The sequence below is a fragment of the Linepithema humile genome, chromosome 2, assembly GCF_040581485.1.
Source record: "Linepithema humile isolate Giens D197 chromosome 2, Lhum_UNIL_v1.0, whole genome shotgun sequence".
Taxonomy (NCBI): Eukaryota; Metazoa; Arthropoda; class Insecta; order Hymenoptera; family Formicidae; genus Linepithema; species Linepithema humile.
The window spans coordinates 27,120,790-27,139,808 of NC_090129.1; the positions used below are offsets into that span (position 1 = coordinate 27,120,790).

At 30.4% G+C, this 19,019-nt stretch overlaps 1 protein-coding gene across 1 annotated transcript in view; it reads right to left on the reverse strand.

The window, feature by feature from the left end:
• LOC105677795 (transmembrane protein 26) overlaps positions 1–19,019 on the reverse strand; it is a 67,939-nt gene that overhangs the window by 207 nt on the left and 48,713 nt on the right. The window contains exons 4-5 of the mRNA XM_067350129.1: positions 16,786–17,156; positions 14,650–14,976 (exon numbers count right to left, since the gene is read on the reverse strand). Of these exons, the coding sequence (XP_067206230.1) occupies positions 14,650–14,976; positions 16,786–17,156 (698 nt within the window). The remainder of the gene's footprint in view (positions 1–14,649; positions 14,977–16,785; positions 17,157–19,019) is intronic.

Below are 19,019 nucleotides of genomic sequence, written 5' to 3' on the forward strand. Positions count from 1 at the left end.
ATAATTTTGCACACAACATATTTATTACAGTGCTTTATTAGGTATATTAGTATATTAGTAAAAATAAAAACAATGCATTTTAATAGAAACATATTTTATAATACCTCTCCGTTTAGTATAAAATTATTCCAAAGAATGAAATGTGCAAATAATTTTTTGCTTATTGTATTAGGTTGTCCCAAAAGTTCTTTTCGTTTTCTTACTAAAAATTAAATACTCAACCCCCCGTTTTACCCTCTTAAAATCTGGGGTAGAATTCTGTGCTCTAAAAAGTAGGTGATATCTTACAAAAATTCATAAATGATAAGGTCTGGCCAAGTTCCAAAAAAGACACTCTAATATGTTTATATTTAATATATGTATATATTTAATAATCATCTAAATTTTTAATATATTACCAACATGAAAAGTAACTGATTACTATGATTACTATTAATATTACCTTCTGATTACTATTTATTCCTTTCTTTAAAAAATTCTCTTTGTGATAAAAAATTTCATTTTTTGAATGACATAAAAAATCACCTCGATCAATATTTTGCCAGTAAATCAAAAACATTTTGGAAAAATGGCATCATGAGGCTTCAGGAGAGATGGAGAAAAGTGGTAGAGCAGAATGGCTCGTATACAGGGTCGGATGTACGATTTTGTGGCCCCTAAGCTATGACCTTAAGGAGGCCCCCATTTTATTAACAAAAAATACATTTTTTTAAATCTTTTCTATACTAAGGAGACCCCTTTATAATGTGAGGCCTTAAGCTGTAGCTTATCTAGCTTATGTGTAGATCCGGCACTGCTCGTATATACTTCAATAAATTGTGTCGTTCATAAAAGGTTGAGTATTTAATTTTTAGTAAGAAAACGAAAAGAACTTTTGGGACAACCTAATATATTAACTATACATAAAATCTTATAATTTTTTATTACTTATATTAGGACTGTTACTTTTGTCAAAAGTAACGACTCTAGTTTGAAACAAGTGTATATTAAAATATTGAATGAAATTCTTTAAAGTTTTCAAATCTTAGAAAATGTCAAAAGTAACAACTCTAATTTATATCACTTTTTTGATTTGATATAAATATAATAAATTTATATAAATTTATTTAATAATGTGTTACTGTTTGTAATTTTTAAATACTATACAATTAACATATAATAGATTAGATAGAATAAAGATAGACAATTTTTTAATTGCAGTTATCCTCTCCCTCACCCCCCCCCCCACACACACATCATCTATACGTAAAAATTTTTACTAATTTATGTTATGCTTAAATTTACTGTTACACTACTCCATAAAAGATAAGAAATACTTTTTAGATGCCCAAAATTAATTGTAAGCAATTTTTCCATTTTTTGTAGAGTAGTGTAAATATATAGATATGTACTTATGTATAAGATCCCAAATAAATATTTAGTTATTTAACCGCGTTTATGCGGAAGAGGAGCACGGCTGAATGCCTGAGAGCACCGTGATTTTACGGCGATATTCTCATTTGGAGAGGTTAAAAAATTGATTCTTTTATTGCATATTTTGAAAGTATAATATTTCAAAAATGTGTTCTTGAAATGGCATACTTGGGTCAATCAAAAGCAATCAAAGCTAGAGCGGATTCGAATGAACGATTTTTAAATAGTTGAATAGAGCGAGCAACTTTAAATGCCGCAAGTTTTTTTTGAAACCGTGTTTTTCAAACTGATTGATATGATATCTCAAGACTGATTGTGAGTTATCCAATTGACTTCCCGTTTTACAGACACACAAAATAGATATTCAGTGAGTGCCAAAAGTTGAAGTTGATATTTTTAATACTCGTATACTACCGAGAGCTTATGGTCTGCTGAGAGTACACAACCTGGACATCCTTTGAGGATCATAGTTTCATCTGTTAATAGCTCTACATTGGAAATTTTCTTACATAAGATTTTAAAAAATAACTTACCGAATTCAAAGTCCTATTTAAAGAGCAATTTTGAATTGGTAAAAAAACTAAATGGAAAATTAATAGATTTACATTACCAGCTAGCCTCGTTAGATATCGTCTCATTATTTACTAATATTCCATTTCATTAGAAACATCCAATGTTAGCATCACGAAAAGATGGAATGCAATTATGAACAGTACTTCAATACCCTCGAATGAATTTTTAATACTAGTTAATTTGATCCTAAACTCTACAGTTTTTATGTTTGACAAAGTGAGCTACAAACAAATTTTCGGTTTATTGATGGGCTCTCCAGTATCACTATAATAGCAGACATTGTTATGCAGGATATGAAAAATGAGGCCATTGGTCATCTATCTTGTGTTTCACCTTTTAACTTTATAGATACGTCGATGATTCTATTCGCCTAAAGAAGATTTAGATAATATTTTATTAACCTTCAATTCAATGCACGAGCGTTTGCAATTCACATTAGAAATAGGTACGGACAAACAGATTAATTTTTTGAACGTTCTAATTAATGAGAACAACGGTTTTATATTTGATTTGTATCACAAACCAACTTTCTCGGGAAGATACTTAAACTATCACTCCCATCCTCTCGCTCACAAAAAAAGTGTCATCTTGAGTATGGTTAATAAAATTATGTGGCTGTTCTATCGAAAATTTCATCGCAAAAATTTGGAAAGCATGATTTCGATACTATTAAATAACTGTTTTACTTTAGAATTTCATTTTCAATAGAATCAGAAACAGAATTAAGTTTCTCTTACACAAGAGCAATGATACTAAAAAGGATAATGATAAAAAGCAGTTCTTTGCTATTTCATATGTTAATGAATACATTGGAAAAGTTTCTTCCAATTGTGAAGAAATACGACTTTAGAACAGTCTTTTTTGCATTAATAAATTAGATAAATTTATTAAAACGGGTAAAGACGGTTTAGATCCAATGCAACAAAACGGAGTTGTTTACAAAATTTCATGTCATGGTTGTGAAGCCACATATGTAGGTCAGACCAAGAAACAGCTTAGAACGAGAATTAAGGAACACTGTTCTGACATTAATAAAAAATCGGATTCTTCTTCAGTTATATCCCCATAAGTTAAAATACAAACATGAGTTCAATTGGAAACATGTAGAAATTTTAGATAAAGAAACTTCACATAGTAAAAGATTAATTTCGGAAATGTTACATATCAAAGAACAGAATAATAGTCTCAACAAGCAAAGTGACTTTAGAAAAGCTTTAGACATCTTCTCCTTGTCTCCCCCTCCTATCTCCATTAATCCCTCCTTTAGTTTTCTGATTATTTGTCGAGTTGTTCTCATAATCGTTCTCAATTCTAACAACCTTTCGATACACAAGGCATAGAAGATTATTTTTCTGATTTCTTTTCACTAACATGTATTACAATCCAATCGTCGACTCATTGAGATATGCTTCATTCGCTTCATACTGTTAAATGAATGTATCATGTGTTTCGATTGCATGATTTTTAACTAATTTCTTTATAATTTTACAAGGTGGATGGACATGGTTTCGTTTTCGAAAAAAGGATCCTAACTGCCGTTTTCTCTATGTGTACTCATTTGTTAAGGACGACTGGCAATACGCTTACAACTTTTTAACTTTGAGACACCACTTTTGCTTTTTATTCACTGGACTTCATTATAAACAACTTTTTGGTTCGCTTCGATTTATTATATGAAGATGCAACACTCAAGTAAGATGATAACACCGGTTTTTTTTTAACGATTAAGATAACAATTTTTATCTATGTTTTGTAATTTGCGTGCGCTTAGCTTTTATATGGATACGTTAGTATAAGGTTGTATGTACACTGAAGATGGCCACAAAAAATGTCCGGAAAACGTTTGTACACTTTAATATTATAGAGAAATATAAGAGCAATCACAAATCAGCTCGGGTTTTTTTCAACTTTTTTCAATTCTTGAATTTATTTTTTAATATTAAAGCCCATTTTCATTCTTTTATATACGGGGAATCCCACTTTAATTTTTACATCGTAATAACTCAAAAACATGGCGTTTTGGTAAAAAATGTTTCAAATAAAAGTTGTAGGATTTGAAGAGGGAAAAAAGATAGAGATATTAGTTTAACCTTGGGTGGAGATGTTTGGAGATTTGAAAATCATCTTCATTTTTTTAAATGGAACTGCCCTAATTGCAACTACCCTAATTTTTTTATATAAATCGATTTCTTGCAATATTCATCATAAAAAGTTATAAGAGAAATCAAAAATTGAATAGTTTACGAGATATTTTATACTTTAATTTGACATAATTTTACATAAACTATGAAATATCTCGTTAAATATTCATTTTTTAATTATCTTACCTCAACACTTTTATGCACAAAATAATGAAAGAAATCAATTGGTATAAAAAAATATGTAGTTACCTTTAAGAAAAAATATGTAGCTGAAATGATGTCATATCATATTTTTAAATATACATATATGCAAAATTTCAAAGTTCTATATTTTATAATTTCTTCAAAAAAAATTTCCAAAAATCACCTATAATATGACATTTCAAATGGAAATATCTCCTTAATGCACGCAATACGCAAATAGTGCGTGACACGTCATTAGTCCGCACGGACGCATTAGGCTGCGTTCCCTTTGGACGCTTACGCGCTTTAAGCGCTTATAAGCGTTGCTTACGGCGTTCCTTTTGGCGTTGTAAACGTTTTGGAGAAGCATTTATGACGTCACTGTTACGTCATAAATACTGCTTACAAACACTTATTTCATCGAGGTAGGGCAGCGTGAGCGGCGTTCACTGAGCATCAGTGATGCGATATTTCCCACAGCGGTCCCGGCTCCGCTGCCTCACACAACCTTACAGAAGCGCTACGTCACGTATCCGTGTGAGCTCGGCCGTTCAACCAATGGAAGAGAGCGAACGCTCCCTTCCACCGAGCCGACACAACAGACGATAAATGCATGCTACTTGCATGTTAAAAGCAAGCGTTTCTGATTCAGAAAAGAAATTCTGAGGCGAGTGGCTGGAATATTAGAGATCACCTGTTCGAAACCTGCTTCGTGCAACTTTTTTTTCTTTTTTCCACATTTGTTTCTAACATAGTAAATTATTAGATAATATTTTTTTGCCCAAAAAAATAATATTTTCTATTTATTATTAATATTCGCATATATTAAATTAACAATTTTAGAAATAATACAGATCTGCTATTGTTAATAGAAAAATGAAGTTATTTTACAATGTTGCAACAAAGTGCTAATTTAACATATGCGAATATTTTTAATAAAGATAAAATAATTTTTTTAGCCAAAAACATTATCTAATAATTTACTTAAAATAAATATCGAAAAAGGAAAAAAAGTTACAAAATCACAGTTTTCAAACACGAGATTTTTAATATTCTTGCCATTCGCCTTACTCGTTTAGCCATGCTTGTTATTTTACATTTATCAACATAAAAGATTACACGCCTGCAAAGCTTTTAATTATTTATTTTAAACTACTGCATATTAGCAAGAGTTACTGCAGTAACTACATATACATGTACTGTGGAGATTAGTGGAGGAACACAGTAGCATATTAAAACTGCAGTCAAATAGATGTAGATTGGTAATTTTATTAATACTATTAATAAGTAGTGGTCTTCCGCACCACCTTTGAGATTCCACTTATGGCGCGTTCGATTTTTTTTTAAGTGGATCGTCGCCTGGAGCCCTATTGTACCACTTTTTTTTACACCTGTTATTTACAGGTTAAAATAATTTACAGTAGTTGACACTGTATTTTTGTATCTATATACTTACTGTACTTTGTATACTCACTGTACTTGTACTTTTGCGCGTTGCGCGTATATTGGCGAGTTGGGAAAATTACTTACTTTATAATTTTTTATAAATACAAACTATATTTTGTATTTATTATGCCTGCAATGCTATCAAGAGTAATGAGAAATACAAGGTGTCCCATTTTAAACAATCCACTCAAATATCTCAGAAACACCGAGTTAAATAATAAAATTTTTTAAATAAAAGTTGTAGGATTTGGAGAGGGAAAAAATATAGGGATATTTGTTTGACCTTGGATGGAAGCGCTTCTGAGATTTGAAGGTCATTTTTATTTTTTTAAATGGAACTACTTTAATTTTTTTATATAAATCAATTTCTCATAATATTTGTCGTAAAAAGTTATAAAACTAGGATGGCCAAAAATTGAATGGTTTACAAGATATTTTATACTTTAATTTGACATAATTTTACATAAACTATAAAATATCTCGTTAAATATTCATTTTTCAATTATCTTACTTCAACACTTTTATGCACAAAATAATGAGAGGAATCAATTGGTGTAAAAAAATACATAGTTGACTTTAAGAAAAAAGTATATATATTTAAGAAGAAAGTATATTATATCATATCTGCTAAATATAGCTTAAATATAGCTCTGCTAGATTTTTTCTTAAAGACAACTATGTGTTTTTTTATACCAATTGATTCCTCTCATTATTTTGTGCATAAAAGTGTTGAAGTAAGATAATTGAAAAATGAATATTTAACGAGATATTTTATAGTTTATGTAAAATTATGTCAAATTAAAGTATAAAATATCTTGTAAACTATTCAATTTTTGGCCATCCTAGTTTTATAACTTTTTACGACAAATATTATGAGAAATTGATTTATATAAAAAAATTAAAGTGGTTCCATTTAAAAAAATAAAAATGACCTTCAAATCTCAGAAGCGCTTCCATCCAAGGTCAAACAAATATCCCTATATTTTTTCCCTCTCCAAATCCTACAACTTTTATTTAAAAAATTTTATTATTTAACTCGGTGTTTCTGAGATATTTGAGTGGATTGTTTAAAATGGGACACCTTGTATTTCTCATTACTCTTGATAGCATTGCAGGCATAATAAATACAAAATATAGTTTGTATTTATAAAAAATTATAAAGTAAGTAATTTTCCCAACTCGCCAATATACGCGCAACGCGCAAAAGTACAAGTACAGTGAGTATACAAAGTACAGTAAGTATATAGATACAAAAATACAGTGTCAACTACTGTAAATTATTTTAACCTGTAAATAACAGGTGTAAAAAAAAGTGGTACAATAGGGCTCCAGGCGACGATCCACTTAAAAAAAAATCGAACGGGCCATAAGTGGAACCTCAAAGGTGGTGCGGAAGACCACTACTTATTAATAGTATTAATAAAATTACCAATCTACATCTATTTGACTGCAGTTTTAATATGCTACTGTGTTCCTCCACTAATCTCCACAGTACATGTATATGTAGTTACTGCAGTAACTCTTGCTAATATGCAGTAGTTTAAAATAAATAATTAAAAGCTTTGCAGGCGTGTAATCTTTTATGTTGATAAATGTAAAATAACAAGCATGGCTAAACGAGTAAGGCGAATGGCAAGAATATTAAAAATCTCGTGTTTGAAAACTGTGATTTTGTAACTTTTTTTCCTTTTTCGATATTTATTTTAAGTAAATTATTAGATAATGTTTTTGGCTAAAAAAAATTATTTTATCTTTATTAAAAATATTCGCATATGTTAAATTAGCACTTTGTTGCAACATTGTAAAATAACTTCATTTTTCTATTAACAATAGCAGATCTGTATTATTTCTAAAATTGTTAGTTTAATATATGCGAATATTAATAATAAATAGAAAATATTATTTTTTTGGGCAAAAAAATATTATCTAATAATTTACTATGTTAGAAACAAATGTGGAAAAAAGAAAAAAAAGTTGCACGAAGCAGGTTTCGAACAGGTGATCTCTAATATTCCAGCCACTCGCCTCAGAATTTCTTTTCTGAATCAGAAACGCTTGCTTTTAACATGCAAGTAGCATGCATTTATCGTCTGTTGTGTCGGCTCGGTGGAAGGGAGCGTTCGCTCTCTTCCATTGGTTGAACGGCCGAGCTCACACGGATACGTGACGTAGCGCTTCTGTAAGGTTGTGTGAGGCAGCGGAGCCGGGACCGCTGTGGGAAATATCGCATCACTGCGCGTGAGGTAACCTTCTCTCTATAGATCTTGTTGACACCCGTGCAAGTTCATGTTTTAAGGCATTTCTGTGACCAGGTGTACATACGAGACGAAATAGACTTATACAAGGTGTCTAATAAATATAAATTAGATATGATAAAATATTTTATTGGAAAAATGTATGTATAATACTATATATCTAGTTAGAAAAAAATGTTATATGCTTTCCCTATTTTTATTCTTATGTAATTAATACAAATAAATAAATTAATTAATTATTCAATACATATTAAATATAGTTATCTTTATTTTGTATTTTATATAATTGAAATGATACATATACTCTCATTATTTCAGTCATTATTATATAAAATACAAAATAAAGATAATTATTTATTCAATATAGTATGTGTATATATATATATTAATTAATTGATTAATTAGTTATTTTGTATTTACTACGTAAGGATAAAAATAAGAAAAGTATATGACATTTTTCTTTAGTGATATATATAGTATTATATTGTTGCGTCCTCGCCGTTTTGACTTTTGTCGCCCGATATCGCGTTTGACAGCTGATAGAATCGCGATTGATATATTGATTTGCGGAGTTAATAAAAGAGTTGCTAAGAAATAGTAAGGGTGCGTTCGGGCAGCTCGCTACCGCGCTATCAACGCTAACGCTACTAGCTCCGTTCACGGAGCCAAGATAGCGCTAATGAATGCGAGCTCCGTGAACAGCAATAGCATAGCGTGGTAGCGTGCGTCTGCTAATAAAAATGGAACAAGATCGTAAAAAAGCAATATTAACAGCAGTAGCACTTATAATACAAGAATTAATAGATTCATCGTCTAACAGTGATGATGGTAAAGATTTAAAAATAATAGAATAGAGTATGAATGTAAGAAAACATGTACCATGTATCAACATTAAAAATTAAAATATCGGCATTTCTCACATTTTCCGTAGAATTATTAGATGAATGTTTGTAATAAAATTAGGTGTTATTATTTTCAACACGTTAAATGCTGGACAAAAGATCCAGTCCAATTATAAATCTTTTGTCCAATATTAAACTAGTTGGAAATAATAACACCTAATTTTATTACAAACATTCATCTAATAATTCTACGGAAAATGTGAGAAATGCCGATATTTTAATTTTTAATGCTGAGACATGGTACATGTTTTCTTACATTTATACTCTATTCTATAATTTTTCATTCTTCACCATCATCACTCTCAGACGATGAATCTATTAATTCTTGCATTATAAGTGCTACTGCTGTTAATATTGCTTTTTTACGATCTTGTTCCATTTTTATTAGCAGAAGCGCGCTACCACGCTATGCTATTGTTGTTCACGGAGCTCGCAAACGCTAACGCTACCAACACACTACCTCGGAAGGAATAGCGTTGATAGCGCGCAGTTATGACGTATCACACTACTATTAATGACGTCATAATTGCGTTTGGTAGCACTACCAGCTAGCTCCGTGAATAGTCGATAGCGCTAAATAGCGCTAATAGCGTTTCCCCGAACGCACCCAAAATGTTTAACAGTTACTAGGATATTGTAAATAAACAAGTTGTTGCTAGGAGATTGTAAACAAGGAGACAGATGTCAGGTTTTCGGGAGCTGCAGAAAAGTGCGGACGCGTTTCTGCTAGCTCAGCGGTGAACGGTTTAAACGGGATTGTTCAGTGTATTACTGTTCAGTGTTTGAGTATTAAAGTTTCTGTTGTGTTCTAAGAAGTGTTCTTTCTTTCGTGCGTGCCGATTTGTGACGTGACGGAAAGACCGTTCGCGGGCGCAACAATATGTATATTTTTTATTTATTATTTTGTCATATCTATTTCATATTTATTTGACTCCTTGTATACGCCTATGTCTTCTCGTACATTATATTGCAGCCTTGCGACGAAATTTCAGTCGAAGAAACAAGCGCAAGCATTGTTTGTTTACAAACTATCCGATCACACGTACACAGACCACACGTCAGTGTAGTGAGTTACCACTACAAACAAATGCGTACACACGGACCTACGCGGCGTAGGCTACGCCGATAATGTCATTTCATTTTTAGTACCATCGAAATGATGGCGCTTTCGCGTCGGAGTTCGGCTGCCACTCCAGCATCCCCTTAATTTCTAAGTTTTTAATTCGGAAAGTAACGTACGTCCATACTCTTTCAGAGATTTGTTACGACCCGCCGTCGTGGTCTTGCGACGGCGTTTTTATACTTGTTAGGATTTAGATAGAGGGGATGTCTTAGCAACAGCCCTGGTTCTTCAAAATTGCAATTATTTGTAATTTTGAAGGTCTTTTTGACCGGACTCTGCTGTCTTCCCTGCACGATTCTCCAATAATTCGTACAAGCTGGAAATGTACCAACAATGAGTCATCAGCGCTTTTATCTTTCGAATCCCTTAATAAGAGGCTCCGAAAGAATATTATATTTTATTTAATAACTTTGATTTGGTTTTTTGGACCCACAACAATACATTCTATCTATAAAAAATATGCTATCAGAAAATGGCGCCAAGTAAAAATAAAAAATTATACATATTATTACTACAAAAAGAAATTATTTTATATTTCCTACAAAATATACATTAAATAAAAACTAACGCCAATTTAAAAAAATATACAATAAACTAATTTAAAAGAAAATTTAAATTTAAAGTTATTATAATTTCAATATTATATTTATTATAATTTTAATATAATGTTATAATTTAAATTTAAAGAGAAAGAGAATGAGGCTACGCGTTCAATGCGCTTCTTTCTCTCCTACTCTACCGTAACATTCAAGTCTCATAACTCGATAAATTCTTAATTAAAAATAACTTTATTGTAGTGTTTTGAAGAATTCTCAAGATTGACTACAAGAATATGCAATAAAAAAAAGGGTTCCATTAAAAAAATTTAAGGTGATCTTGTTCTAACCTTGGCGACGCCACTCAAGGTCAAATAAATATCATTAGCTAATAGATTTTTTTAAACTACTGTTTTTGTTTGAAACATTTTGCCAATAAATCAATGTAAGGGATTTATGGATATCCAATACGGCACATACATATATGTGAAGTGTGTAATTTTATTAAAAGAATAAAAGAAAGAATGGGATCTTTGAGGCGTGAATTCCGTAAATGAGAGGTTAACAAAAACTCTTGTCGTAAGCACGTTGTTAACTCGACTGTATCGGCTCGACTCTACTCGTCGACTCTCCTGCCTCGATCAGCGAGCTACATAAATAAAATAACATAAGAACATCGCGGTGACAATGTCGCGCTCGTCACGCTAATGGCCGGAGCACAGACTTTTGCATAAAGCATAACGCATAAGCATAAGGAAATTGATTGGTCCATTTCCTTATGCATTTGCTTATGCTTATATATAGACCAATCAATTTCCTTATGCTTATGCATTACGCATTATGTAAAAGCTTGTGCTCTCGGCTTAAGTCGCAACATTTAGGCGAAACAAATAATACATGAGCGCTAAATTCAAATCTTAATCCTACATCAATATTTTCTGAAATGATTGGCCGTTCCGGAACTTTTTGCTATCACTGTATAACATACTCATGTAAGATTCTGTCTATTTATCTTTGGTTTCGTCTTGACAGATTGTTAATTAAATAAATGTTTCTGAAAAGTCTTTTACTTCCGTTAATTTAAACGATAGAACGGTTACGTCCTATCGGCGACCTTGTTTATTATCACTAGTTAATAATAAAAGTTAATTCTCCCGACCCGACTAGGATAAAGTACAACAGGATGGAACTTCAATAATTCGACACTGACTTTAATGAACTATATTACCATGTATTTTAAATAATATACTTAATACAAGAAAATTCGACTAAGTCCGTAAAACTTCACGACTTCGACCCGACTGTCTCTCTTATTGATTTCGCTTTCGACTATGCTATTCGTGTGCTCAGAAGAGAGTGATTTTCGTTAACAAATTACTTATAAGCTCAACTTTATGGAATCTTCTCACATTTTCGGGAAAGTTTCTCGTTTCCTCTAATTTGAAGCGGGAGTGCGCCCGCGCAGAATCGATCATCGCTCGATCTGCCGATAGTCGAATTTGGCTGCCACGAGCTGGCGCCGCCTGTCGCTCGATCTTAGCGATATCTTTTACTCAAATGAGCCTTTCCCATAAAAACCAATGTGTACTTTGCGGCTAAAGAATAGCAATAATAAACGGGAAACGCACGCGCGCACGCACGCACATTTGTCTTTCTTCCACATTTACTACCCTGTATTGTAGGGAACATTAAAAACGAAGACAGGCATAAGACAGATCCCGTCCAATATAGCTCGCTTTCTCTCTCTCTCTCTCTCTTTCCGACAATAGATTATCTCCATTCTTTAAAACAGTACTCGGAATTAGTTGAACATTTCAGCCGATTTCCGCGATATACGCCTTTTTTCCTCTCTTTACCGCGCGCGCCGCAGCCGCTAGGGCCAGCGCCGCCGAGCGTTAGGAGCGACACTATCTGATTATGAGTGGGTTCTTCCAACACCACCTATAGACAAGGCCTCTCCACTGAAATCATGACGTCATCACTAGTAGGCCATTTATCTTTTAGTTTTCTAACGTAACCTTGTGTTTCATGCGACATTAACGTGAATTTTTTAATAGTATAGTGTGTTTTGATAAAAATTTTTTGTTGTGGATAGTTGATGAATGCCTGTATTATTGAGGTAAGTCATAATTTTATTAATTTACCGAATTATGAACGTATTTAGAAAACTGACCATAATAGATTAGATTTGGATCATACTTCTTTATTATTGAAATTATGTATTTCTTTTATAGCAATGCCTTTCAAATGTTGTGTGCCAAATTGTAACGGCAATTACAAAAATGTTAATTATAAAAATTACGCATACACTCTCTAACATCCTTTTAAACAATTACACAAAAAGACAAAATGATATCATAAGAAGAAAAACAATGCCAGACTGCAAAAGAATGAAACCATAAACTAAAGCTGTTTTATTATTTTATTCAATAAAGTCAAAATGATATCATAAGAAGAAAAACAATGCCAGACTGCAAAAGAATGAAACCATAAACTAAAGCTGTTTTATTATTTTATTCAATAAAGTAATTTAAATTACTTTATTAAATATAATAATAGTAAATTCTTTGAATAAAATAATAAAACAGCTTTAGTTTATGGTTTCATTCTTTTGCAGTCTGGCATTGTTTTTCTTCTTATGATATCATTTTGTCTTTTTGTATAATTGTTTAAAAGGATGTTAGAGAGTGTATATGCGTAATTTTTATAATTAACATTTTTGTAATTGCCGTTACAATTTGGCACACAACATTTGAAAGGCATTGCTATAAAAGAAATACATAATTTCAATAATAAAGAAGTATGATCCAAATCTAATCTATTATGGTCAGTTTTCTAAATACGTTCATAATTCGGTAAATTAATAAAATTATGACTTACCTCAATAATACAGGCATTCATCAACTATCCACAACAAAAAATTCTTATCAAAACACACTACACTATTAAAAAATTCACGTTAATGTCGCATGAAACACAAGGTTACGTTAGAAAACTAAAGGATAAATGGCCTACTAGTGATGACGTCATGATTTCAGTGGAGAGGCCTTATCTATAGATGGTGTTGGTTCTTCTCCCTATTTATTAAAATTTTAAAAAATGTATTAAAATTTATTAAAAATAAATTTTTTATTTTTAAATTTATTAAGTGGAAATATTTCAATAGATTTTTACGTCACCCATGAGATACTAATGCTGACGCGTTTTTTTTTAAGTGGTTTCTCCCGTAGACCTATTCCACTAAAGATAAAAATAAATTCTTAATTTAAAAAAAAAAATATATAAAAGAGATTTTCTTAATTAGATTTTCTTGGCCTTTTATGAGAATGAAGAATTGATGCAATAATGTAGATAGAAACCACTTTTTAAAAAACGTGTTAGCATTAATACCTCATGGGTGACGTAGAAATCTATTGAAATATTTCCACTTAATAAATTTAAAAATAAAAATTTATTTTTAATAAATTTTAATAAATTTTTGTTAATTTTAATAAATAGGGAGAAGAATCTACTCACAGAACCTAATCAGATAGTGCCGCTACTAACGCTCGGCGACGCTGGCTCTAGCGGCTGCGGCGCGCGCGGTAAGGAGAGGAAAGGAGGCGTATACCGCGGAAATCGGCGAAATGTTCAACTAATTCCGAGCACTGCTTTAAAAGTTTACTCGAGTATGTTATATTATACATATAGCTTACACACATTAGTCGATTCGCGTGCAAATATATGGTCAGTCCTTCGTTGCGCTATGCGTGAACTTAGCACGAGATACGACCATGTCTTTTCATATATTGTCATCATCGTCGAAAAAAACATCTTAAAAGTTTCTTCATATTTTGAGAATTATTTTTGAAAAAAATTAAGCACTAAAGAAAATGTGAAAGTTTTTTTTTGTTTCGGAATTAGAAACAGTCATAGTTTGCATAAAAGACTGATTCCGGAATAAAAAAATCTTTCACATTTTATTTCCTTAATTATATTCATAATCATGGTTTTGTTCTTTTTTTAGAATTAATTAAGCACAAATTATAATAGCCTCCCTATACATGCAGTTCTTTTATATTAATCTGTTAAGTTTACCTTCTATTAGAGTCCAATTCACTGTCTTCGCTTACAGTTTTACTTTCAGTCAGCTTCTCATTAGAAGATTCATTTTCGATGTCAAACTTTCGGTTAAAGCTTTTTTCGGTTAAAGAATCATCGTCATCCTTGTTCTTCGTTGATTTTTTTTTACTTTTTTCATAAAACTTTCTGTCTCTTCTGCTCTTATATTTTTCATTTTCAAAAACACCACATCTCATTTCTTCTCTATGTGACAATTTTCTTCCTTCTCGCTTTTGTGACTTGTCCTGCTTGCTAGAATTGCGAGAACTTGACGTTGAATATCCAGTATCTTGGCGATTTCTCCTAAAATAATTTATTTAATAAATATAAAATTAATATTAAAATATTTAATTATTTTGCAGTCAATACATCTGACAATTTTAATTTATTTTAACTTATCTTGCTTTTTCATACAAAATTTACAATAGTTTGCATTTAAAAAAAATTTGTTTAAAAATAATTTAAAACTTTTACAAAAATGAAAAGATAGTTTAAAAGATAAAGTTATTCTATAAGGATCTTCTAATTTTTAATCTTTAACATTTTTGAATATGTATTTATAGTCTTTCCTTAATCTATACTAGCAGCATTTAACAGCTTCCTATAAGAAAATGAATATTTTCAATTTTTTCTATGTAATAAAATATAGAGAATTATAATCCACCACTAAATAGAAAAAAAGAAAATTATTTATCATAAATAATTTGTCATAAAATAATTATCATATATTCTTTCTTATCAAAATTCTTGTTCAAGAAATAAAAAAACTTAATTCTCCGTTAAAAAAAGATAAATAAATACAAAAAAAAAAAATAAAAATGTTACATATATGTATAAGGATATAGAAAAAATCAGATATTTTTTTAAAGTTCAACTTTTAAGATAGGGGAAGGTGGGGTAAGACGGACCGCGGGGTAAAATGGTCCATTTGCTAGATCTTATTAGTACGTACCTCTATCTGCTGGATAAACATAAAATTAATTTCCTTTTTGATGCTTTTTAACTGTTTAAAAATTACGTCATTATATCATAAGACTATCGTAAGTTATTTATAAAGAAACGTCAAATTCTTGCAAATAGATCTCGTGATCTAATTTCTTAGTATTACATTTTAAGTGACTAAAATTGCAAAACTTAAAATTTTTAAATTTTTTTACAAGTTCCATATTTCTGGTTATTTAGAAGTAATATTTCATCAGTTACATTTAAAAAATAATTTTGATACAGGTAAATAAAAATAAGATAATATTAATGTTGTTATGTGGGGTAAAATGGACCAATTTAAATGGGGTAAAACGGACCAATTTATATATTTGTTCTACTTATATTTTCTACTTATACTTTCTACTTATAGTTTTCTGCTTATATATTTGCTCTGATTTGAGAAATATTTTATATTTCATTTTTTTTTACTGGAAAAAGCTATGAAAAATAAAAAACGCACTGTTAAAAGTAGAAGAAACTTGAAATTTATTGAAAATAATGTCTCCAAATAAAAACAGATTTTATAATAATTATTTATTTTATTTACATGCTTTATTTACATGCTTTATTTACATGCTTTATTTTAAAATGTTATATTTAATGTTATATTTAATATAAACGTTAAAAATTATAAAGATTATAATTATTTTAAAGATTTGTGTGTATAATAAAATGATCAATGTTAAATTAATTTCTATTCTTATTCAAAAATATTTAATAAATAATATATAGTTTTGATTTTGAGTTAATCAGTTAAATTATTTCTTGATCCATATTATCTCGGCTTGGTCCGTTTTACCCCATGGGATGGTCCATTTTACCCCACCCATGGGGTAAAACGGACAAAAGTTAAGTTTTTAAAAATCTTAATAATAATTCAAACTTTTGCAAATTTTGAAAATTTAACATTATAATCTTATAATAAACATTCTACAGTTTCTTCATGCTAAATTTCAGTTATTTTTTGTCATTAATATAAAAAATATAGCCATTTTCGCTTAGGGGGTCCGTCTTACCCCACCTTCCCCTACTTAGTTTTACAAAATAAATTCCTATTATTTCCTCTTTTTACATATTTTAATTTTTTTACATGTAAAAATAATTTGCAAGCAGTGAAAGTGTACCAACCGTTTGAAATAAGTAACATTTTTAGGAGATAAATCGAATTTATCGATATCCTCCATAGAGTCCTCGGTATCGCTATAATTCGCTTCCATGTCCTTATCATGATGACTTTTATACCTATTATTATCTCGCAAAGTTTTCATTCTTACATCTTTATATATGTCATCTCTGGAAATAATACTGATATTTGACATTTTTATTTTGTTATATTTCTTGTTTGTTCGTTTATCCTTATTTTCACTTTGTACCACATAAAGTCGATACAACTGTAGCAATATCACAAGCGTATTCTTGCATGTGAAGAATATGTTCATGTAACTGACTATCTGATAGTGGATTATCAATATCAAGCGAAATGTCAGAAATGGTCCGTCCTGCAAATTATTTATAAAATTAAATAAATCCTAAAATTTAAAAAGTTTCTTGTCTGATTTCTTGTAAAAAAGTTGGATAATATCGTATGAGCAGCAATATAATTATTGTGCAATATAATTAAAGTCAAAACTGCATGTTTGTATTGACATCGAATGATAGCGAATTATAATGATTACTATATTAACTGTAGTGTTACGTCCTGATCAAACTCCACAATTTTTTTTTCTTTCTCATGGGCTAATATACTAAATATCAGACTTAATAAACACGGCACAGGACCAAAATTCTGAAAAGGATTATTTTAATGACAAAATTTCCTATGGGATTTTGTGAGTTCGACTTTTCTCACGAAGTTTCGAGTAAAAGTAATAAATGGCGATAATTTAAATTATTTTTGGCCGATCAGAACTTAATCTTGTTACAATTTAAAAACATCAAAAATGTGATTTTATTTTGGCCAAGCTAGGCTCTCTAGCGCCTCCAAACCATAAAATATAAGATAAATTGTCATACATTGGCCAACTTCTATCTCTAACTCATGGATTCCGACTAAAAGGGAATCCTGCCGAATAGATCAAATGTACGCGGTAAAATATCCAAAATGAAAGCGAGAAAGCAAGAAATCCGATAATCCCTGCAGGTGTTCAGTAAGTTTAAATACTTTAGAACACCTTTTAAATACATTAGGGCAAGCGACAGTTATAAAATGTCAACCAAGATAGATGAGAACTTAGAAGATAGACTATTTAGACCCTATCGAACTTTAATTCTCCAACTAGGCAATCTAGAATTAGGACAACCGTTTCTCCATCTGTCATTCATCAGTCCATCTTAGACTCAAAAATTACGCCTACCTAAATCTTAAGACACTGAAATGCTCTCCACTGAACTAATTAGTATCAACCAAATTATGTAACCCTAAAAACTACCCTCACTATAAGTATATGGACTCATAGCAACGCTACTTTTTATTCGTTAGGGTCCTTTATAACATTTCCATCACAAAATAATATCATCACTAACCCTTAAAAGTTTATTTTATGCGATTTCGACTTAAAATTATTTTTTCATGCAATATAGGCCATACAAAGTATAAATATAAAGCGGTAACTTGCGGAAACGTCTAGAAAAATAAAAATAAAAAAACGATTTTTTAAATATAATACAGCATTTATTGACTAAAATCGACTAAATATATATACAGTGATGGGAGAAAGTTCCGTAACAGTCAAATATCATGAAAAATAATGATTATGGAAGAAAATGTTCAATACAAAAGTTTTAGTATATCAAGTGGTCTATTATATGGTTATATTGAAATGACCTTCATGTGACCTTGAAGGACACCGCAAAGGTTAACTTTGAAATCTTAAATGGAAACTTCTATTTTCTATTACATATTCTTAAAGCTGGTGTCAAGACGTTTCCGAAACACTGTAATGAAGTTATTTTTCATTCAATACTTTTCGAGTTATAAGGCTTGAAAGTTACAGCATTTTGACATAAAATACAAAATATCTTGTAAAACATTCAATTTTCGGGAATCTTACCTTAATACTTTTATGCATAAAATAATGAGACGAATCAATTGGAATAAAGAAAACACATAGTTGCTTTCAAGAAAAAATATGTAATTTGCAATATGCAACTGCATATTTTTTTTTAAAAGCAACTATGTGTTTTCTTTATATCAATTGATTTGTCTCATTATTTTATGCATAAAAGTATTAAGGTAAGATTCCTTCAAGGTCACATGAAGGTCATTTCAATATAACCATATAATAGAACACTTGATATACTGAAACTTTTATATTGAACATTTTCTTCCATAATCATTATTTTCCAAGATATTTGACCGTTAC